This window comes from Helianthus annuus, chromosome 1, assembly GCF_002127325.2.
Source record: "Helianthus annuus cultivar XRQ/B chromosome 1, HanXRQr2.0-SUNRISE, whole genome shotgun sequence".
NCBI classification, from domain to species: Eukaryota; Viridiplantae; Streptophyta; class Magnoliopsida; order Asterales; family Asteraceae; genus Helianthus; species Helianthus annuus.
In genome coordinates this window covers 71647128-71672062 of record NC_035433.2, presented here as the reverse complement: position 1 = coordinate 71672062, position 24935 = coordinate 71647128, and the positions used below count along the sequence as shown (strand labels likewise).

Here is a 24935-nt window from a genome sequence, read left to right as displayed (position 1 = left end):
CTTTTAGTGTAAATTTGATGTTTCGGGTAGTGTGCGGTTGTTCGGTTGGTTACTGGTTTGTTAAAGTGCTAAAGTTTGCAGTTTAGTGTGCTTTAGGTATCTTTTGTGACACTTTTGATTCCCGACACTTAGGAAAGTATTCAGGACCATTTAATCATATTTCTGCATAATATTAGATTGTTAAATTGCTGATTTTTGCTGAATTTAGCACTTCGGGTGAGTTTTAGGCACATTCCGGCACTTAAACTATCACTATCAAGGCAGTTTTATGATCCTTACTTTCCTACACACTATACTAGTGTAATACTTAATTTCTGGCTCATTCTGTACCTCAATGCCCTGTCTGTCTATGTGCTGAGTTCTGTCACAATATCCTAATTTATCAGATAACTGTGCTAACGACACTTAATGCATCACTTAAGGCAATACAACTTTCATGCAGTAATGATATGAAATTAATCAATATGTGATGCACATGCATGTATTAAGCAGAAATCAGAAAGCAGTTAATTGCAATTTAACACAGTCATTAAGCACTAATCATGATTAATTAATTGTACGGATACCTGGATTTTTTACAGTTGTCACAAATGGTCATTTAGGCCAAACGGGTCATCACCATTTGACAATAATGACTAATGGTTGCTTGTCGAGTCTTGTGCTCACATGAAGAATAGCGTATAGCTTTCATTGCTTTTAATTAGCAACTAATAATGCAAGGTAATAAAACGGGTCAACGTTATGATCCGACTAAGGTATGTGTAATGGGTCAAACTCTCAATGAGGGGTTAGGGTCCGACGAGAGTTAAACGAGTCATGGTTGGACATTTTATTTCCTAAAGTAAGGTATATCTAACAATTTAGATGGAAGGTATTATGTCCTTAGAAACCCAACGATTTTAAATAGATTATGGGTTAAAAGTGCCCACTTGGTTAAAACAAGTTTTTAAATGTCCTTTGTGGTTAAAGGAATAAAATTAACAAAAATGCCCTCAAATGACAAACTGGGCAAACGACCCTTATGGATAGTTTAAATACGAGTTTTATATTTCGGTCAAACCTTCCGGTAGTATAAAGTGGAGGGCTTAAACCATTTTGGCTTAATGCTACATAATGGGTCATTTTTGTAAGAGTTTTAAAGTCGATGGTAGAATGGGAATATAATGATTTCTCCTATCATAATCCATCATATTTTTGAAGTTGTGACTATATATAAATGAACCTTAAAGTGGGATTAAGAAATATGAAGGGAAGCCGACAGCTTAAGCTTAAGTGCTTAAATCCTATAACGGGTCAAAATTTAATATGCACCTAAACTAGGTAATAGTTACGTAATCCATAAAATTTATGAATCCGATTTTGGATTAATTACGTAGACAGAGGTTTTACGATCACTTAGAAACAAGTTTGGAGCGAAACGGATAAAAATTGGAAAAGTAATGCAATTTATTGTGAAATACTATAATTGCATAACAATAAAGAACAAAACTGAGGACGTGCCGTAAGCTACGACATCAAGCCGTAACTTATGGCGAGGCTTTGCTGAAACAAAAAGAATATGGATTCCGTATGGCGAGCCTTTGCTAAAACAAAAAGAATATGGATTCCGTAATCTACGGCACCATGCCATAACTTACTGCGGGCCTATACTGGATCAAGTAGATTAAAGGTGCCGTAAGCTACGACACTAGGCCATAACTTACGGCGGGATATTGAACAAAATGTTTGTTTTGTTGTCTTGGGCCTTCGGGTTTAATTTGTTACGTTATATACTCTTTATAACTAACGTATTTCATGAATTGTGAAATATAGGTAATGGTTTGAAGCACCAGATGACGATCAAGCTTAAGGAAGAACCGAACACGATCAAAGTTCAAGCTTCCGCATTTTGGTTTAGTTGTTTATCAAACCGAGCATCGTTAACCTTGTGGTTGTGGGTTCGAGCCCCACGGTGGGCGCCAATGAAGAAATAGTGATCTGAATGACCGGAATCAATCAGACCAAGGGTTTAGTCTTTACATAAAAAAGGTTAATCCTCTCGTTTATTCGAGAGTTTTGACCGAGTTTCTTCTTCGGTGATCACCGCAAAACAGAAAGCCGTTAGACTCGTCACGGGGAGAATGGGGGTTCTCTCCGTGACCACCCTCTTGCGTGAGAATAAGTACAGTGATCTCAATGAAGAAGAAGAAGAAGTAAAAGTGAAGTGAAAGTAACTTGTGAGATCATATTTGCAATGTCTTATTTAACTGGTTTTGGTGGGAAATGGTGTGACGGAAAGTGCTTTTCTGTTTGGTGGTTGCATCTCCTTCCGTTGATCTTTGCACACGGATCGTAAATCTTGATCAACGGTTGGGGAGTTGCCACGTGGAAAGTGATTTTGGGTGGCTCCTTCTCCAAGTTAGTGTCATCATCGTGATTTAGATGAGTGTCTAAGATTATGCCATGTCATCTTTCAGTTATAACCGAATGACTGTGCACGATGAGCATTTAAACAACCTTCTAGAAGATCCACAGCTGTAAACCTTTATGTCCTTGCCACGTGTCTATTCTGTTGTAACAGAAAAGATACTTTTGTTCAAGTCTTAATTTCAGGCGCGTGGAGATGTTTAGGATTTTATCTTCAAGACTAACCGTTCCCTTGTGCGAGCCCGCGCAAGGGTGTTAGCTGACTGTTTATTTATCCCTCCCTCCGGCGCTTGTTTTGTTGAAGACTGTTTTCTTTCCGTATCTTGTTTGGAACCACTGCGCAACCGCGCATGGTCACTTTAAATATGTTCTGAAAATGAGGTTGTGATATGGTCTTCTGTGCAAGGTTTTGGGGACCGTACTTCGTTCTTGAACTGTTTCTTCCCAAATCCTGTTTAGGACCGCTGCGCAACCGCGTAGGGTCTTTATTCAAGATGTTTTGGGATAAGGTTATGGTATGGTCCTATGCGCCTGCGCAAGGTTTCTGGGACCATACCCCTTCATATAGGTAATGGTTTGAAGCACCGGATGACGATAAAGCTTAACGAAGAACCGAACACGATCAAAGTTCAAGCTTCCGCATTTTGGTTTAGTTGTTTATCAAACCGAGCATCGTTAACATGTAGTGACTTTATTAAAGTGATCTAAATTTTTAATGACCATACACTAACATATGGTCTCAAAATTCTTGTGTCCCCGGCAACGGCGCTGAAAACTTGACGTGGTCGAGCGTGGGTATAAATTTTAGATATTTTTAAGCACTTTTTACTCGTGGATCAAGCTTTAAATTTATAAAACACGATACAATACTACCACTTGACACACGTTTGGGGCAAGTGCACCCGTGGTGGACGTAGTATAGTGATGGTAAGATACTAAGGTCATCCAAGGACACAAGAGCTTTTAATATCGGCTTATCGTTAATGTCTAATCTAACCAAATTTTGATAAGAGTTTTGAAAGGTTTAAAAGATAAACATGAAATAAAAATGTAAATGAAAGGAAAAACAAATAGACAAGAAGGAATCACTTGGTTCCAACTCCTCTTTTATGTATCCTTTAATAATTTCCGCACTTTGGGCTTTTTAAGAGATTATCTTAGTTATAGTGGTAGGCCCATCTTGTGAAGGCGACGTTACCCTCAACCTATTGGTCTGAGTCAACAGGGATACAATCCCGCAAGGTCGGATTATTGAAAGATAATTAAATAAGTTATTAATGCGAAAAGTGGTAGGCCCCTCTTGTGAAGGCGGGGTCACCCTCGGCCATATAAGGGATTACAAGTCGTTCTTACTTCCCCTGATTTGATGCTATCTGCCTCAAGAGAAGTCCTAATAAGCTTGAATCAGGTCCTTGCAGGATCTATATGAGTGAGACAAGAACTTTACCGAAACACCCTTCTAACCCCCTTCCAGGCAGTTAACGCGCTTTATATAGACCGTAAAGACACGAATGACTGAATCAACAAAACATGAAGAAATGATTAAATAAAGGTCACCTTCAATATAAAAAAAACTAGTTATTAAAGTCATTAATACATACACAATTAAAAAGTTGCCAAAGCCTAGAAATCAAAAGTAATACATAAAAGATTTGTCGTCACCAAATGATGTAAAAGATTTAGCCAAGTATGGCCTTTGATTGACAAGAACTCTTATGATCGATCTTGGATCCCGAGACACACTCTAAAGGATGAAAGATGGATGATGGTGGTGTGTGTTAGTGTTGTAATAGTGGTGGACTGATGGCAAGTGTGAGAGAAGTGGTTTGCCAAGGAATGCCTTTCTCTTGAACCAAGCACCTCTATTTATAGTTGAAAACAGAGATCTGGCACGGCCTCGTGGTCTTCTATTTATCTCCCTTCATTAACTGCAGATGTCAGGTCTTTGTACTAACACACCCCGTGGTAACCGAGCACGACCCCATGGTGAATGTACTTGATGTACTACCACAGATTCTACAAATCTTAGAGTTGACCACGGCCCATGTTGGCTTGGCACGGCCCCGTGTTGGTTTGTCTTTTGTTGTTGTCTTTTTCTACAGGGAATCTTGACTGGGCACGACCTCATGCCTGGTGGTCACGACCCCTTGCCTAAGCTTCTGTTTTTGTTATTTTTGTTGTTTTGAATGTGGGTGGGGGTTCGACAGGTCGTGTCACTCCTTCTTTGTATTTGTATTGGTTTCTGCTGTTAACTTGTTCCTTTTATTCGTTTAAACTCTTTTGATCCTGTAAATTAAAAGTAAACAAACAAACATGTTTTTTCCAACATTACTACCCAAAAGGGTTGATTTTATGCCTTTTTTTATCTAATTTATATGTTCTATTTTACGCACATCACTTAGCACTTCTTATCTAAAATTATGGCTTATCACTTATCAGTTAGAAAATATATAAATAATAATTAGACCTAGAGCATATGTAAAATAAAAAATAAAACTTATCTATAATTATTGTTTATCAGTTAGGAAATATAATTTAAACCTAAAGGATATTAATTAAATTAGAGGTAAAAAAGGGCGGAAAAACAATTATAAGGATGGAAAGTAATACGACATGTGTCCCTTATAGTTTTACTTTGTTATATAGTATAGATATAGATATAGATTCTTATATTTTTTATTAGATGAGCGTATAAAGTTTTTTAAATCACTGATATACGCAAAATATGTGAATTAAGTTATGGTCATTGTTTAAACTAAATGTTACTTGTAATAAGGGGTGGAAGCCGAGTGATGTGCGGTATGGTTGTTTGCCGCGAGGGGATTCCGCCGCCAACACCCAATTCCCGTGCGGTGAAGGGTGAATGCAGGGAGTTGTTGCGGTATGCAGGGAAGAGGAGGGAGAGAGGGTAATGGTGTGCCCCACTCTGTTTTAACAAATCATACATTTTTTAAATGGTTTGAATGAAACCAAACCTTATGTTTTTTGACAATGGTGGTGTATGAGAGGAGAATTAATATGACATATCATGATTAGGTGGGTGAAAATTTCTCTATCTCTTGAGGGGTACACCCCTTTCACCCTAACATATCAAAATATTTTCTCAATGACTTTTACTTGTCTTGACATATCATAATATTTTTCTCAATGACTTTTACTTGTCATGACATATCATAATATTTTCTCAACGACTTTTACTATGTCACCATCTTACCTAATCACTAGATGCTCTTATACGAAACCTCTTATACATATTAAAAAATACAAATAATAACAAGATGATTAAATGTAGCAAACCAATATAATATATAATCTTTAAAAAGTATTATCATTATCATAACCTTTAAAAAATATTATCATGTATAAGATAGAACAGCGGGCTTAACCTATAAGTATGAGGAGCGTAATGATTGATGGAATTTAAACTTTTAAATTGAAGGAGTTGAAAATATATGTTTAATTGCGGCTTTTGCATTATGAGGGGCCCAACCAAATATATATAATATTTTTCAAAATTAATGGACTTAAAATATACACTTTAAAAGATAAAATTCACAGTTGTAAAACTAGATTTTTAAGGACGAGTACTCCCTGAGTAGTCGCTACAAGGTAGGTTGTCGAGACGATTTTCTTCAACTACGCCTAATTACTTAGAATCGATCAAACGCGGTCAACCTCGGCTAGAATCGGATCTAGTAGGTCAACTCGGGCCTAGTTTGACTTAAAAAAAATAAAACATAATTTTTATATCTATCATATTTAAGAATGAATATCATTTTCAAGTGTTTTGTTATAAAATTAGTAAATTTATGTTATTTGACATACGTTTAATTTTCGAAAACTAATTTCTTTATAATTTAACATGTCCAAATACTTCCCGAGTACTCTCAACTCCTCAGTCTACCGACTAGGAGACGTCCAACGACTTTTGTAACCATAATATAATTAGAAGGTCCAGACCCCCCCCCCCCTTCAGGTTAACCCTTCACAGTAAACTAGAATATTCGGTAATCAATCCAGCCCATAGCCCTCTTTACCGAGAAATAACCTAGATGATCCTTAGATACCCATCCAAATCGAAGATTTTTGAATCTTTAACAGGAGGAGGGGAAGGAAAATAAATTAAGAGGGAAAAGATGTAATTTTTTTCGTGTTTCCGAGTTTAATGAAAAGTAAAGGAAAAGAAAAGAAATCAAGCATTTTATATGTTCCCGAGTTAGGAGGAAAAGAAAGGAACAATTTTACCATTATACACTTTAAACATAAAACATTTTAATTAAATATGAGACCAATTTAGTAACTAATAATATTTTCTCTGCTAATCTCTCCAATTTAAAAGAATAAATATATTAACAAATTTTCTTTCCTTTTCCCTCATTTCCTCTACCCTTTTATCCTTAAAAAATCTCACCCTCCCCTCTTAAAAAATCTCACCCTCCCCTTTTATCCTTAAAAAATTTTAGAAACATGACGTTTTCATATTTTATCTTTTTTCTTTAATCTGTTAAATTAGACTCGGGAAAAGAGTGTAAGGTTTGTTTTTACTCTCACCATTATCTCAAATAAAAAAAATGCATATATCACATGCTACCAGGGGCGGACCCAAGCCCACTTCAAGGTGGGCGGGCGCACCCCCGGAGAAAAAAAAATTAGTGTTAAATTCCTTCGAAAACCCCGTCCGCACCCCTTGGAATTTTTCATCCGCACCCCTTGAAATTTTTCGTCCGCACCCCTTAGGTAAAAAGTGTTATCAATTTATATTTTAATTTTTTTAGTAAACTCTTATTTAAAAAAAATAATACCTAAATTATATAACTTTTAATACCTAACTAACTAAACCCAAATACCCATACATTTACCCACTTATAATTCCTAACTAGCTAGCCCACTAAGTCTTAGCCCATTAACCAAACCCAACAATATTTCGAACTATAATAAAATAATTAAAGCCCAAAACCTTTAGAAATTCTCTCCCGCTCCCTCCCTCTCTTGCGTCCCTGCACTGCCAACGAACAACATCACCCAACGACAAAAGTCCAGCAGCCGGCGACCACCGTAATCAGCCACCATACCACCGTCGTTTGACACCAAATCTAACCGGAATCCGATAAGTTTCTTTGTTATTTTGATGATTTTGATTGATATTATAGGAGAAAAAAATGTAATAAAGTTGTTAAATAGGTTTGAAATTTTGTGTTTTTGACGTTGTTTATGGCTGTTTAGATGATTTTTAGGGTGATTATGTTGTTTATATATTTTTAGGGTGATTACAACTAACGTTATGATTTCTAGGCTTGAATAGTTGAAAATTAAAATTGAAACATTATGTTATGGAGCAATGAACTTATGTTATATAGAGAAAGAATTGTTTAAAAAATTAGTTTTAAATGATGTTTTGGATAGATTTCAAAAAATGAAAACCCGTAGGGCGTCGGCGTTTTAATTATGTTTGTAACAAAGTTTACATGTTTTTTATTATTATATAAATTTAGTTTTATGTTCGTTTGTTTTACATGACCCGACCCGACCCGATACGAACCGATTTTTTTACTCATATACCTAGGGGCCTAAAATTTTTAAAAATGTTCCGCACCCCCATGGAAAAATTCCTGGGTCCGCCACTGCATGCTACAGTGCTGCATTCGTCTGCTATATACTTGTCACCCTTCACCAGCACAACCTTCAAATCCTCTCAATCCAATCACTCAACCAGACCTTATACACTTATTCTCCGGTCACACCGGCGATCAACTTTCAGATTCTCAGTTTCCGGTTCCGATCGTATAACAATGGGAGACACAACAGTCAACGCAGTCTACAAAAACGCAAACGAACCAATCGAATCTCGAGTCAAAGATCTTCTAAATCGCATGACTCTCAAAGAAAAAGTAGGTCAAATGACGCAGATCGAACGCAAAGTTGCCAGTTCTGACGTCATCAGAGACCTCTGTATCGGTATGTGTGAATTCATGTGTGCATTTGATATGAATTTGATATGAATTTGTTTGCAGGAAGTGTGTTGAGTGGTGGGGGAAGCAAGCCGTTTGATAACGCCACGTCAGCGGATTGGGCGGACATGATCGACGGGTTTCAACATGGTGCGATGGAGTCGAGGCTTGGGATACCGATATTCTACGGTAGTGATGCTGTTCATGGGAATAATAATGTTTATGGGACTACTGTTTTTCCTCATAATGTTGGCCTTGGTGCTACAAGGTTGGTGTTTGTTTGTTTGTTTGTTTGCACATAATTGTTGAATTATTGGATTAGTGATTAATTTGATTTAGAGATAACTGTGATTTCTGAGTCCATGTGGTTTGGTGGAAAATGTCACTTCAGTCTGCGCTAGTTCCGTCCTCAACATTTTTGATACGTGCCACTTCGGTCCAAAAAGATAGCGGGCCGTTAAAAACGTTGAGGACAGAACTGGCGCAAGACGTTAACTTTTGGACTGAAGTGGCACGTTTCAAAAATGTTGAGGACGGAACTGGCGCAAAAAAAATTTCGGACTAAAGTGGCATTTTCCACCAAACCACAGGGATGAAAATGGTAGTTAACTCTTTGATTTATTGTATTGCAGAGATCCGGATCTGGTGGAGAGGATAGGTGCTGTAACTGCTTTGGAAACTAGGGCTAGTGGTGTTCAATATGCATTTGCTCCTTGTGTTGCAGTAAGTTGCTTATGTTATGATCATTAAAACAATACTTTGCTACATGTAAGATAAAGTATTGTTTCAAAAGCAAGAACTGCACCGAGGTGACATGGTCTAAAATCGAGGTGCGTAGGGCAAAAGGGGCACCTGTTTTCGGATACGGGGCACACGGTGCTTATTTAAAAAAAAAAAAAAAAAAATCTTGTAGGTTTTTAGCACTCCTACCGAATTTTGGCTATAAATAAGCTTTATATATGGTTTAGTATATGAATTACCTACATGTACAACCTAAAAAAACTGTTGTACAACATTGTGATGCACAAAACCTGTCCCTTTGCGAAAAAGCGCACCACAGACCTGGCACCTTGTGCAGGTTTTTGCCTGAAAAGCGTGCCTCACCTGTGCTTTATGTACACCACTCGCTGTACCTACACATAAGTGGTGGGGTTTGCCTTGCGCTTAGGTTGCCTCAGGCGCGCTTTTTAAAACCAGGAAGATAAGAGAGAGTTGTGTTAACTTTCAAGGAGTGGCGCAGTGGTAAACTCTTGATTTTTTCTAGTATAGGTCTCGAGTCTAGCTTTCATTGGTTTCTGCCTTTAACCCCCTTTGAAGGCCACCTACTTAACACAAGTTGTGTTTTACCTAAACCCATTAGTTAAAAGGGTATTGGTTAGGATCCCATAAGTTTTCTGATAACGGGTTCTCATGGTTAACAAAAAGAAGTAGTTTTGTTGTTATCTACAAGTGTTGTCACTTGATGAACATATTTGATATTTGTACTTTTGTAGTGACTTCTATTTCTTAGATTTATAGTTTGAAACCCATCGGTTGCCTGGTTATGATACCGCCATTTGTAACATAGTAGTGGTTTAGCGACAGGCATAATCATACAAATAGTCTCCTTGTGAAGAAAAATGAATTTGACGTAGACCTGAAAAGTCAAAACTAGGTGATTAACTGAACTGAATTGATGACGGTAGGTATGCAGAGATCCTAGATGGGGAAGATGTTATGAAAGCTATAGTGAAGACACCCAGTTAGTTAGAAAGATGACATCACTCGTAACGGGCTTACAGGGGAAACCACCCGTTAACCACCCAAACGGATATCCTTATGTAGCTGGAAGGTAAAGGAAAACCATCAGTAGTTTCAAGTTTTAAGGGATTTTTAGTAGCATAAACACATTTTAATGTTCATTTGATCCTAGGAACAACGTTATGGCCTCTGCAAAACATTATGTTGGAGATGGAGGTACCGACAAAGGGAAAAACGAAGGGAATACTATAATCCCGTATGACGAATTGGAAAACATCCACATGTTACCTTACCTAGATTGCATTGCAAAGGGTGTTTGCACCGTTATGGTATCCTATTCTAGTTGGAACGGAACGAAAATGCACTCTCATCGTCATCTTATAACCGATATTCTCAAAGACAAGTTAGGTTTCAAGGCAAGTATAATGTCACTTATCTGCTTCTCATTATTCTCAATTGTGGAATACTAATTTGACTTTTTACAGGGTATTGTGATTACGGATTGGGAAGCACTTGATCGATTCTACGAACCGTATGGTTCAAACTACAGAAGTGCGGTTTCTTCTGCAATTAATGCAGGAATTGACATGGTAAGAGTAATTTATATAATTATATCTCCCCTGATCAAAATATTTTACACTTTACACCTCTCGAGCTTTAAATATTCGAAACTCGCAGGTGATGGTTCCATTCAGATATCAATTGTTTTTGGAGGATTTAACGTATTTGGTAGAATCAGGAGAGGTATCCATGGCAAGAATTGACGATGCTGTTGAACGAATATTAAGAGTTAAATTTGCCGCAGGACTTTTCGAACATCCGATGGCAGATAGATCCTTGCTCGATATTGTGGGCAGTAAGGTACACTTGTGGATCGAAAATTTTAATTGTTTAATTCCATATCTATTCCCCGTTATATTCTTTCAGAGTAAAATGCAATTTTCGTCCCGTGGCCAGTTTTGCGACTTTCGTCCAAAGGTTTGTTTTTTCGCATTTGTATCCAAAAGGTTTAAAATCTTGCCATTTTAATCCGGTGCGTTAACTCCATCCATTTTTCTCCGTTAAGTCAGGGATATTTCCGTCTTTTTATTAACTTAAAGGGAAATTCGGTCTTTTTACATCAAGTGAAAAAGACTGAACTAGACCGAACTGCCCTTTAAGTTAGCAAAAAAGATGGAAATACTCCCGAGTTAACGGAGAAAAATGAATGAAGTTAACGAGCCGGATGAAAATGGCAAGATTTCAAACCTTTTGGATCCAAATGCGGAAAAACAAGCCTTTGGACGAAAGTCGCAAAGCTGGCCACGGGACGAAAATGGCATTTTACTCTTCTTTTATATTAAACGTGATTAAATTATTGTTCCAGCCACACAGAGAATTAGCACGCGAAGCAGTTCGAAAGTCACTAGTTCTGTTGAAAAACGGGAAAGATCCAAACAAACCGTTTCTACCGTTAAACAGAAATGTTAAAAAGATTCTTGTTGCTGGAAAACATGCAGATGATCTGGGTTACCAGTGTGGCGGTTGGACGTCGACATGGGAAGGTACCAGTGGAAGAATCACAATTGGTACAACGATTCTCGATGCTGTAAAACAAGCTATCGGTGACAATGTCGAAGTGGTATACGAAGAAAACCCAACGACTCAAACCCTTTCTGAACATGAATTCTCATATGCAATTGTGGTTGTTGGTGAAGCTCCTTATGTCGAATCAGGCGGTGATAATTCAGAACTAATAATACCATTTAAAGGAGACGAGTTACTGAAACTTGTCGCACAAGAAATCCCGACTCTTGCGATTCTGATATCAGGCAGGCCATTGGTTTTAGAGCCATCGGTTCTAGAAACAGTGGATGCGTTAATCGCTGCATGGTTGCCGGGAACAGAAGGAAATGGGATAACCGATGTTATTTTTGGAGATTATGAGTTTCATGGGCGGCTTCCGGTTTCATGGTTTAAATCGGTTGATCAACTGCCTATGGATTCTAGTAAAAACTCATATGATCCTTTGTTTCCACTTGGGTATGGGTTAAAATCTAAAGTTTAAACATGAGTTTGTTGATCATTGAGGTTGTTTCCTTTTGTAAAAAAAATGAACATGTCGTGTCTAATAAAGTATTTGTATATGTACAACACTCGTTCATAAGACCGTTTACAAGGAATTTCAATCTTCTTTTCTAAGGAGTTGTTCATATGTCTATTTTCATCCCCAATTAAATAGGTTGTCTTAGATATGTATTGCTTATATTCTGATTCAAAGAGAGGTAAAAGGGAATTTCAATGATTCATATATTAGGTATGTAAACGAACCGAACATTCAGCGAACAGTTCATAAACCGTTTGGCAGGAAGTTCGTTTATGTTCGTTCGTTTAATAAATGAACGAACATGAACAATAAATTCCGTTCGATAAGTTAAATGAACGAACATGAACATAGTGTCGTTCGTTCAATTGTGTTCGTGAATGTTCGGTAACATGTTCGTGAACATTCTATCATCCTCGTTTGTTTATGTTTTTTATCAGATTTTTGTACTTTTATTTATTTTATCTAAATTTTTATATTCTTTAACTTTTATCTATTTAAGTATCCTAAAAATTAAAATAGGAAGCCATATTTCCACTATGTTTATGCACTGTTCCCCTTTCCTTCCTCAATATTCACATTGACGAACGCTATCCATCTTTGTTCAACGATCATGGCTTCAAGTTCTAGCTGCTCCCTCCACCATCCACCTCTAGCCTCGGTTGCTTTCACCGATTCAATCTGTGTTCGTGAACACGTTCATTTCCTTAAGGAACGAACACGAACATAAAAACTCGTTCGGTAAGTGTTCATGAACCGTTCGTGACACATTTATTTCCTTAACGAACGAACACGAACAAGGCCTTGTTCGTGTTCGTTCGGTTCGTTTACAGCCCTAGTTCATACGATGAATCATTGATTCCCTTTGATTATATGAAAAGAAAGAAGAACCTTTCACGTATATTCAGGGGCAGGTTCATTACAAACTAGTTGTAGGTACAAAAAACTATAAAAATAACATAAGTATTTTTGTACCTACAACTATTGTATCCGGTGGCAGAGCTTGAACGAAAATTCAGTGGGGGCCGGAATCTCAAAATCCAAATTAGTGAGGGCCGGACTCTTAAAAATCCAATATTTTACACTAAAAAATTATTTCGAAAATTTTTGGTACCACTAACACTGTGAGCGAAAAATCGATGAGGGTCGGAACACCCAGCCCATTAAAGCTCCGCCTTGACTGTACCTATGTTTCATTGACTTACACAAAAAAATATGTGAATTGAGTTGTAGTCGTTGTACTTGATTTATTTCATTTTTGTTAAATTAAATGTTACTAGTCAACATATCATAATATTTTCCTAACATTAAAAGTCGAAACCAGTAATGTCTTTTTCTGTGTCATTATCTTACCTATTCTCGAGATGCTCTTAACAAATGTCTTTTTCTGTGTCATTATCTTACCTAGTCATGTACGAGATGCTTTTAACAAACGTGATAAAATACAAATAAGAGAAGACTAAATGTAGTAGGTTAACCAATAAATAATGTATGTTACAATTTATATGTTGCACACTCTTCTACTGTATACTTGTCACCCTTCACCAGCACAACCTTCAAATCCTCTCAGTCCAACCTTTGCTAGTTATTCTTTTATTTTCCGGTCACGCAGGTGATCCCGTCTGTGTAACAATGGGAGACACGGTCAACACTGTTTACAAGAATGCAAACGAGCCTATCGAAGCTCGAGTAAAAGATCTTCTATCTCGTATGACTCTTAAGGAGAAGCTCGGTCAGATGACTCAGATCGAACGCACCGTTGCCACTCCAGACTTAATCAAAGATCTCTGTATAGGTAAGTTTAAATATATATGTGTTGTGATTTTTGCTTTAGATAAATTTATTTATTTGACCAAACAAACCACCTAGTTGTTTATGAATTGATCAGGTGCTATACAAGTTCCATTATGTTAAATATAAATTAAAAGACCCTGAATTTTTACTTCGTTTTGGGCCCCAAAACGATTGAGCCGCATTTGTTGGCAGGAAGTGTTTTAAGCGGTCCCGAAAGTAAGCCGAATGAGAACTCAAACGCTACGTCAGCGGATTGGGCTGACATGATCGACGGGCTTCAAAAAGGCGCGCTGGAATCGAGGCTTGGCATTCCAATCTTCTATGGCAGTGATGCTGTGCATGGAAATAATAATGTTTATGGGACTACTATTTTTCCTCACAATGTTGGCCTTGGAGCTACCAGGTTGGTGTTAAATGATTTAACCACATTATTATATATTTATATGTAATTTGATTTGATGTATTGCAGTGATCCAGATCTGTTGGAGAGGATAGGTGCTGCAACTGCTCTGGAAACCAGGGCAAGTGGTGTTCAATATGCATTGGCTCCTTGTATTGCTGTAAGTTTTTTAGAAGAGAAATTTACGAAAATGTCGAAATGTCATTTGACCAACTTTCTTTACAAAAATGTCACGTTCATGCGTCCGTAGACGGACTCCTCCACATGGGATGCGTCCGGTGGATGGACTCTTCAACATTTGAAAGGACACGTGTCAGCTCCTCGTTCATGGACTCTTCAAGGTGATGCACAGACTCCTCCCATGTGGAGGAGTCCGTCCACGGACGCATGAATGTGACATTTTCGTAAACAACGTTGGTCAAATGACATTTTCGTAAATTTCCCTTTGTAGAATTGAATCATCAAAACAATACTTTGCTACATGTGTTTTTAACAACACAACTTTGGTGAATAATTTGTGCATTTTCATAAGATCATGTAAGAAAAGCTTGGTTTAAAAAAAAGCTGAAAGTGCACCAAGGCCACATGGTCTGAAAACTGAGGCGCAAAAGTGTACCGTTTTTCATACACGAGGCACAAAGGTGCTTACATAAATTTTTTTGTGTTAAACGCCATTTTAGTCCCTGTGGTTTGGGCCATTTTGCCAGTTTAGTCCAAAGGTTTCATTTTTCGCCTGTGTGTCCAAAAAGGTTTCACTGTTGCCATTTTAGTCCACTGGGTTAATTTCATCCATTATTTATGTTAACAAGAGGGGCAATTCGGTCATTTTATATGGCCGAATTGCCCTTCTAGTTAACATAACAAGAAGGGCAATTCGGTCATTTTATATAACCGAATTGCCCTTGTAGTTAACAGAATTACATATAAAATGACCGAATTGCCCATCTCGTTAACAGAAATAATGGATGAAGTTAATCCAATAGACTAAAATGGCAACGGTGAAACCTTTATGGACCCACAGGCGAAAAATGAAACATTTGGATTTGGATGAATTCAGTTTATCAGCCTTTAATAGGAAATTTCTCTTATCCCATGAGGAATTCCAGTGAATCTGTCATTGACATTTCTTGATTTAATCTTGTATATTACATCAAATAAAATATATCATAAGTTCATAACTTTTGGGGTCACACTGAAATATTTATGTTGGTAGGTATGCAGAGATCCTAGATGGGGAAGATGTTATGAAAGCTATAGTGAAGACACCCAGTTAGTTAGAAAGATGACATCACTCATAACCGGCTTGCAGGGTAAACCTCCCGTTAACCTCCCGAACGGATATCCTTATGTAGCTGGAAGGTAAAGAAAAACCATCACAGTTAATAATTTTTTAGCAACATGAAGACATTTTAATGATCATCTGATTCTAGGAACAATGTTATGGCATGTGCAAAACATTATGTTGGAGATGGAGGTACCGACAAAGGGAAAAGCGAAGGAAATACTATAATCTCGTATGATGAATTGGAAAACATCCACATGTTACCTTATCTAGATTGCATTGCAAAGGGTGTTTGCACCGTTATGGCGTCCTATTCTAGTTGGAATGGAGATAAAATGCATACAAATCGTTATCTCCTAACAGATATTCTCAAAGAAAAGTTGGGTTTTAAGGCGAGTATTACATGTCATTTATCTACTTGTCATTATTCTCATTTGCGGAATGCAAGTTGAGTTTGTACTTGTGATTGTGATCGACAAACTAATCACTGACATAAAAAAAATATTGGACTAAAGGTGTTTTGGTCAATCGGCTAGTACCAAAGAATCACCGTTTTTGACCTGTTACCTGACTCGCCCATTTTGTCACATCTAATACAATGCTAATGTGACGGTAAACAGGGTATGGTGATTACGGATTGGGAAGGACTTGATAGCTTATATGAACCTTATGGTTCAAACTACAGAACTGCGGTATCATTAGGAATTAATGCAGGAATTGACATGGTAGAGTAAACTATATCTCCTCAAATCCAAATATTTTACACTTTACACTTTACACCCCTCTAGTTTTAAATATTTGAAACTCGCAGGTGATGGTTCCGATCAGATATCAATTGTTTCTAGAGGATTTAACATATTTGGTAGAATCAGGAGAGGTATCCATGGCAAGAATTGACGATGCCGTTGAACGAATATTAAGAGTTAAATTTGCTGCAGGACTTTTTGAACATCCAATGGCAGATAGATTCTTGCTCAATATTGTGGGCAGTAAGGTACACTTGCATATTAATAATTTAAAGTGTTTATTTCCTGTTTTTTTTTTTTTTTAATTTTATTATACATGATAAAATCATTATTACAGGCACATAGAGAAATAGCGCGTGAAGCAGTTCGGAAGTCACTAGTTCTGTTGAAAAATGGGAAGGATCCGCACAAACCGTTTCTACCATTAAACAGAAATGTTAAAAAGATTCTTGTTGCTGGAAAACATGCAGATGATCTTGGTTACCAATGCGGAGGTTGGACCTCCACGAAGGCAGGCGCCAGTGGAAGAATCACAATCGGTAAGTCAATAACCGTACCTTTAATCATATGGGTATCCCTGGCAAAACAGCGGCTTTGTATATTTTTAGTAGACACAAATGACCCCATATGCCATTTGTTTTTACTCAAATCAACCCATTTAACTGATCACAACTCGCCAAGTTATCATGTCACGTGTGAAAACTTATTTAAACAATTTATATAGGAACAACCATTCTGGATGCTGTAAAAGAAACGATTGGTGACACTAGCGAAGTGGTATACGAAAAAAACCCAACGACTAAAACCCTTTCTAAACATGTTTTCGCATATGCAATCGTGGTCGTTGGTGAAGCTCCCTATGCCGAATCAAGGGGTGACAATTCAGAACTCATAATTCCATCTAAAGGAGACGTGTTACTAAAACTTGTTGCACAACAAATACCGACTCTTGCGATTCTGATATCAGGCAGACCATTGGTTTTAGAGCCATCGGTTTTAGAAACATTGGATGCGTTAATCGCTGCGTGGTTGCCAGGAACAGAAGGAAATGGGATAACTGATGTTATTTTTGGAGATCATGAGTTCCATGGGCGGCTTCCGGTTTCATGGTTTAAATCGGTTGATCAACTGCCTATGGATTCTCGTAAAGACTCATATGATCCTTTGTTTCCATTCGGGTACGGTTTAAAATCTAATGTTTGAACATCAGTTTGTTGATCAATGAGGTTGTTTCTTCTTTTTCTAGAGCAAGCAATTTAGCATGTGTCTAATGAAGTGCCCATATATGTATAGTACTTATTTATAAGACCGTTATTAGGAATTTTAATCGTTTTTCATGATCGTGTGACAATGTGATGGATATTGTTTTTGGAGGCACTAAGCAAACTACAAAGTCGTTGCTCTATTGAATTGGTATAAAGTAAATGAGCAATCGAGGTTGAGATTGAGATTTGAGACATTGAATAACTATAGCGATGATTTTTCCTGATGTCGGCCCTAATTTCGCTCAGTACGCAAGTAACGAGGGTTGGTGTGTTGCGGCGTTGCTTTTGGATTCTGAAATGAAGCGTGCGCGGACAGTGTGGTATCCTGGATTACAATCCTAAATCTTGAGCCTAGAAACGTTGTTTAAATGGGCCAAAAAAAGTCTAATATATGAAAAGAAAAAAAAATTGGAGGCCCTTATTTTGGGTGGCCCTAGGCCTTAGCCTATGTTGATAAGCCTAACGAGCCCGCCCTCAATATTGGTAATCCGGATAGTAAAAGTGTAAAACTGTGTTTGATAGCCAAGGGGCTCAATTACTCACTACTCGCCGGGTGCTTGATTTACACGTAGGTTTTGTTAAATATTTACCTATTGGGATTCTCAAAGGTACACTTCTAGCTATTCTAAATTTGTATAACCTACAAATTACAACCCAATGCAAATATATATATACGGAGGAGGGTTTAAATGAGAACGCTAAATATTGTAAGAACCGTGAGAATAAATAAAAAAACCATAAGAACTTGGTCAAAAACAATTCAAATTCAAAATTTCTTTTTACACTTATCATTATTATCCGAATACAATGTTAGAAATTAAATTTACACGTTTAAACTTACGTGAATTCGTAAATAAAGAAAATTTACACATGTGTAAGTTTGCCATTTACAAATGTGTAAAAAAATATAATAAGAGTGATTTTAAGAGGAGAAATGAATTATTTGATGTTGTAAATTATTTTTTGATGCTATAATTTTAATTTCAATGAGGGTTGTATTAAAAAAATGGTTTCGATTAGTGTTCTCATTCGTTTTCACGGTTCTCGCAATATTTAGCATTCTCAAGATAACCCTCCCCTATGGTTATCTTGAGAACGCTAAATATTGCGAGAACTGTGAGAACGAATGAAAAACAATCAAAACCGAATTTTTTTAATACAAACCTCATTATAATTAAAATTACAGCATCAAAAAAGAATTTACAACATCAAATAATTCATTTCTGCTCTCAAAATCATTCTTATTGGATTTTTTACACATGTGTAAATATAACAAATTTACATGTGTAAGTGACAAACCTACACATGTGTAAATCTTCTTTATTTACGAAATCACGTAAATTTAAACATGTAAAATTAATTTCTAACATTGTATTCGAATAATAATGATAAGTGTAAAAAGAAATTTTGAATTCGAATTGTTTTTGATCAAGTTCTCGTGTTTTTTTCGTTCGTTCTCACGGTTCTCACAATATTTATTGTTCTCATTTAACCCCCCCCCCCCCCTCTATATATAAAAACTAAAAAGTCAATGGATTAGTAGATTATTATGTATTTTTAGATAATTGGACCATGTATCACCTAATTTCATGCTTGTTTCATACCCATAATAAAAATTTTAAAAACTAATCTTATACCATGTCCCTACCATGATATTTGTTCGAATGTTTCAAGATTCGCCAGGTTCGTTGGCATCCCTATCCATTGGTTAAAGACGTTAATGAGACATAAAACTATCATATTGTATAAACTTATTTATAACAATGACATAACACAAACAATACGTGATTTAGTGGTTTGTCGAGAAGCCTAAGTCTTGTGTGATATTGATAGTGGCACGGCAATTGCAACCCTTTCTCCAAAAGATACCTAATCATATTTGGATTTTTTTGATTGTTTCATTGACCATTGGGATGGAGAATGACTTCAAGGGTACCACTTTAATGATTTTGTGTCCTTTAGTCGTAAAAGCATTCCTTTATGATATTTTTTCCAATTTATATTAATGATCTTTTTCAATTTATAAAAGTCCAGAATTTAAAGTGAAAAAAAAAACATGTACAAAGTTTCCACCTCACATTTAGAATTTTAATTATTTTTTTACATGTAATTAACACGTCCATGCTAAATATATCGACAAAAACTGAATGTGTATTTTGAAAATGATTATCTACTTACTAAATGTATACGTGTGATTTAGTTACTTAGACCAAACGGTATGGATTCGTGAAGGGTGATTGTGGAGTGATGTGGCATGGTGGTCACTAGTGGAACACCACCCCTCTTACTAGCGATCGTGAGGGGCATGAAGATCTAAACGAAGACCACGAGAGGAAGTAGTTGTGAGGGGCATGAAGATCTTAACGAAGACCACAAGGAGAAGAAGTAGTTGTTGGGTTGGGCCTCCAATGGTCATTTTGCCTGTTTTTTAATCAATCTAACCACTAGTGAACCACAATCATGGATAGTGGATGTGAGAGATGGTGGAAGGGGATGTTAATGTGACGCTGAGGTGGAAGGTGGTAATGAGCCTCCACTGTTGAACCACCTCAGCGTCACATCAGCATCCCGTTCCACCATCTTCATCTTTTACTATCAAAGGGTGTGGTTCACTTTCCCCACCACTGTCCCTTTTTTTATTTTTTTAGTCAACTCACACACCGCTATCGATGGCTATATGCCTTTCTCTCTCCTTCGTATAGATCGTGGGATTCTCCATAGGCTTCACGGCCACTAGTGAGGGAGGCGATGTTCCACTAATGGCTATGAATGCGACCTCAGCCCACACAACCGTTCACCAATGTCATACCGTATAGCCTTATTAGTTGCATAACAACAAGTAACTTTGTATATGCTCTTATTTTATTCTTTGTCGGTTATTTCTTTTAAATAATCAGCACTTATCAAACAATTGTTAACTCTAGTAAAAAATACTAGTTAGTTGCACACAAAAGGTTTTGTTGTACTAAGATAACACTTTGACATGGAGGATGATAGGGACACCACATAAGAGATCTATGTAGATATCAATGACCCACATTAAACACCATTAGAGAAACTTTTATTTTATTTTATTTTATAAAATTGAGCTAATCCTTCCTTTAAGTATATTCCATTTCTTGATTTCAACATCATTCTACCCAAAAAGAATAAGAATTTAACCATCTTGTGAGGGAATTTATATAGCAACTAGACTTGCCCGAGTGCAATATGTGTGGTGTTTGTGCACTCCCTTTTCACTATTTCAACATGGTTATGGAGATTGGAATATTTACTTTTTGAAATTTTGTATAAAATAAATATTGGAATGATCCGTGCTCCAAAGGATAAATTGTGTATCTACAATTTCAAGTCTCATAGAACTATGATAACTTCCGACTTTAAACAGATACGAGAATACTCTAGCTGTGCAGTAAAACTGATAGATCTTGATTTTTGAAAGATTATCTCAAGACTTAAGCAATCCTCGATGATCGAATCTATTGACGAAAGTTAAAAGGATATCTCTTGGCCCATAAAGAAGATAGGCTTTAGATCGAATTGCATATCTATAAGTAGGGTCATAAAAGATAACTACCATTGGAAAGATCTTTTCCAAGATAAAGGATAAAAGTAGAACTTGTTTGTGGTCCTCAAAATAAGGTGCTTTATGTTTTATTAGAATTGGGATTAGGATTTGGATTCGGATTTGGCTACAATTACATGTCATAATTGGGTGCTAGTAAGCCATAAGGATCGAGTATCTTAAACAACACTTTGATTCCACATTAGATATGTAGAATCCTAGAAATGATACTCAGATCACATGTAAGAACAATGGTTGTATAATCACAAACAAACAATTATCATGAACCGAATGAGTTTTTTTTATTAGATCATGTTCATTTTTGGTCTAATATCAGTCATGTGCGTACAATTGAAGCAACACACTCCTAGTCGTTTTAAATAAAAGGATTGTTCATCCACATATCGAGTTATGTAGACCCAACGATCGCCATAGTAGGACCCAAGATTTGGACATAAAAGTTAATATTTCTACTCCTGATTAAAGATGCTTTAATCCAACAAGAATGACTCACCATCCACCTCAAATCCATGTCAATATACTTTTATTGTGAGGTGTTTGTTGTCGACGACCTAACAAAAACGACCAGTCACATGTAGAGGACGTAGAGTTACATCGTTCATACATTAGGAGTATCTACATGGGCAAGATAGATGTAAAACGACTAACACTATGATTCAAACAAATTGTTGTGACATTGAAAGGATAAACACAACTGGAGAAAAGCCGAATCGATGATTATGAGGTTTCTTGTCTTTTTAGTGTTGTTCTAAAGCAAAATTCCAAAGAACATGATGATCATAAGGTGCTAGACAACTATAATATTCACATTATAGATAACACCACAAAAAAAGAGAACAAACTCACCATGAAAACATAACTAAGAAAAAAACTACTCAAATCAAACCAAGAAGAAATCAACCATTTCCAAAATCGCTACATACCATTAAAACATTCACTCATCCATGAGGATAATGCATTGCTGGTTGCATCTGAAAACTCATGCTCTGAGGCACACCATAAAGCTCACTTACACCGCCACCACCGGATCTAAACCCTATATTACCTCTATATTGAGAACCCATGAACACATTACCATTCATTTGGTTAAATGCCGCGGCTACACCACCACCACCACCACCATCATTGGGCTGATTCCATTGAACTTTACATTGCTCCGGCGATGTTCTTTTATTTTTCGGCAAAAGGGGTTGACTTTCGTTGACATTAACCGTTGTTATGTCGTGAATGCTTGCTCTTCTTTTATCTTTCCCACCCGAAAGCTGCCGGATAAAATACTTTTGAGCATGACTTGCAACTTGTGTTGGTGTTCTTGTTACCACATAGTTTCTTGATATATTCCTCCAATCTCCCTTTCCATACTTCTTTAGCCCCAAAAGAAACAACCTATCAACAAATTCCACCATACCCATGTCAAATTACAATCAAATCCATCAAAAAATTGAACCAAAATTCAAAAAAATTAAAAAAAAATCAAGAATTTCAAGAAAATCAAGAAAATCAAGAAACTAGACTTACTTGTGCTCTTCTTCAGTCCAAGGAACACCCTTTTTCCTTTCTTGTTCAACAGGGCGGCCGGCGGCCACCACAGCCACCGGAGACAGGGTCCCACCGCCACCATACGGCGGAGATTTGCACTCATGACCATCCCCCCATTCTAAAGTAAAAGGACTATTATTATTAATGTTATGATTATACCTGTACTTTGGTGACAACCCTGCTTCAATACTACTCACATCATCTTCCAACTCCTTATACTGCCGCTTGACATCCGCCACCGTCTTCCCCGGAACCATCTCCGCCACCTTCTGCCACCGATCAGGGGTGTCTTTATCATACTTTGCTAAAGCATTTTCAAACAATTTGTTCTCAACAGGGGTCCAAATAGTGCTCTTTATAGGTAAACCCCCCTCCACCATCCAACTTCCTGAATCCCACTTCATCCAAATTCAATTCTGAAACAGACCCAGATATCAAAATCGAATCTTTAAGACACCCACTTTGTTAAAATCAAACTAAAGTGGTTAATTTCCCCCCAAAGGTAGATTGTTACACATCAAGATTCAAGAACAAGAAAACCCTCCACCATCCAAATTCATCCAAATACAATTCTGAAAAAGACCCAGATGTCAAAATCAAATCTTTAAGACACCCACTTTGTTAAAATCAAACAAAAGTGTTTCTTCAGAACTAGATTGATAAACCTCAAGATTCAAGAACAAGAACAAGAAAACCAAAGATAAAACTGAACAGGATCTTGATTTCTAAAATTGGAAAGGGGGGGAGTCAGGAGTGTTTGACATCTGGTTTAGGAAAGAGAATGATGAAAAAAATTTTCTAGTTTATGAATTATGTGGTGAGATTGTTGGGGTTTGTGAAGGAGAAAAAGGGTTAATTTGATGATGAAATTGAGGGGAAAAACTAAAAGCAGAGAGTAAACCAGTCCTTCCCCAAGAAAATGAATCTAGAGATGGAGAAGGTGGTGAGTTATGATTGGAGGAGCTGGTGCTGTGGGCACTGCAATTTAAAAAGGAGTAGCCACTATTTTAATGTGCACTCTTTCCCCTTCTTAATTATTAGTTTTTTTTTTTTTACATTTTGTTTAACTTCTTTATTATTTTTAGAGCACTCGGTGTGGGGCTCGTCCCGGGTTGTCGTGGGGCGGCGACGAGCCTCAACACCATTTCCACTAAGCCGGCGCCGTCCAAATCGTCCATACCCAGACGTTGAGGACGTTCACTAGAAGGCAAAAAAGGTGAACGTTGGGGTGGACTAGCCGTTGGATAAAAAAAATCAATTTCCTTTTAAAATCTCAAAAAGCAACGGTCAAAATTCCAAAATGGACGAGTTTATGGCGCAGTTCAAAGCATACACCGAGGTCACGGTCCAAAAGGCAAAGAGAAGGAACGTGAGGTGAAAGAACGGGTTCGGTTGAAGCAAGAAAAGAACGAACTAAAAGAATGGGAGATAATGACAACCAATATAGACAATTATCCCGAAGAAAAGCGAGCGGTTTTAAAAAATGCTAGAAAAGATCATGAAAAAGTGGGGTACTTCTTAGGATTTTTATTTTTTTAGGTTACGTTTTTTTTAAACTTATGTAATGTTTTGTTTTTAATATTATGTCATGTTTGGTTTTTAATATTAATGATTTTATTTTTATATCTTATTTAATAAATGTTAAAAAGTAGATGAATTTAAAAAAAAAATAATTAATTAATTTGGTGGGGTAGGCTCATCCTCCATTTCCTTGGTTTCATCCTCTGGGGGGCAACCTCCAAGGACTATGACGTGACGCTGAGGTGAAGGGTCATCCTCCAAGGATGAGCCTCACCCATACCGAGTAGCCTTAGTCAAAAAAATTTTTTACATAACTATGAGTCTATGACATGTGTAATATGGGTTTTAGATGAGTTTACGTGTTAAACAACTTGCAAATTTGGTAGTTAGGGTAAACAGTGTGGATACAGGGAGTGTTGGATGTTTCTAGCTTTCCCGATGACGCTAACAGGGTGTTTTGGGATGGACTCCGTCCATCCTGAGATAATAAGTTATTGAATTAAACTTACATATAAGTTTTAAATGATTAACGTCTCAACTCATTTAAAATTCAAGCCAGATTAGAACCAACACATATATTTAACTTTATATTGAGTGCATGACATTTTAGAAATTACCGGTCCTG

General features: G+C 37.0%; 3 protein-coding genes across 3 annotated transcripts; 2 read left to right on the top strand and 1 right to left on the bottom strand.

Annotated features, from left to right (window-relative positions):
* The first annotated feature begins 8079 nt into the window (after positions 1 to 8079).
* LOC110868609 (beta-glucosidase BoGH3B) lies at positions 8080 to 12275 on the top strand. Its single transcript, XM_022117820.2, has 8 exons — positions 8080 to 8361; positions 8418 to 8622; positions 8987 to 9077; positions 10040 to 10185; positions 10267 to 10510; positions 10580 to 10684; positions 10773 to 10955; positions 11461 to 12275. The coding sequence occupies exons 1-8, from the start codon at positions 8196 to 8198 to the stop codon at positions 12139 to 12141; spliced, it is 1821 nt and encodes a 606-aa protein (XP_021973512.1). The 5' UTR covers positions 8080 to 8195; the 3' UTR covers positions 12142 to 12275.
* Positions 12276 to 13633: 1358 nt separating this feature from the next.
* LOC110868602 (beta-glucosidase BoGH3B) lies at positions 13634 to 17742 on the top strand. Its single transcript, XM_022117807.2, has 9 exons — positions 13634 to 13972; positions 14164 to 14374; positions 14441 to 14531; positions 15585 to 15730; positions 15802 to 16045; positions 16274 to 16378; positions 16465 to 16647; positions 16737 to 16938; positions 17124 to 17742. The coding sequence occupies exons 1-9, from the start codon at positions 13669 to 13671 to the stop codon at positions 17600 to 17602; spliced, it is 1965 nt and encodes a 654-aa protein (XP_021973499.1). The 5' UTR covers positions 13634 to 13668; the 3' UTR covers positions 17603 to 17742.
* Positions 17743 to 22024: 4282 nt separating this feature from the next.
* On the bottom strand, positions 22025 to 23785 carry LOC110868596 (transcription factor DIVARICATA). Its single transcript, XM_022117802.2, has 2 exons — positions 22769 to 23785; positions 22025 to 22636 (listed from the first exon to the last, which is right to left on the bottom strand). The coding sequence occupies exons 1-2, from the start codon at positions 23191 to 23193 to the stop codon at positions 22189 to 22191; spliced, it is 873 nt and encodes a 290-aa protein (XP_021973494.1). The 5' UTR covers positions 23194 to 23785; the 3' UTR covers positions 22025 to 22188.
* Between the last annotated feature and the right edge of the window lie 1150 nt (positions 23786 to 24935).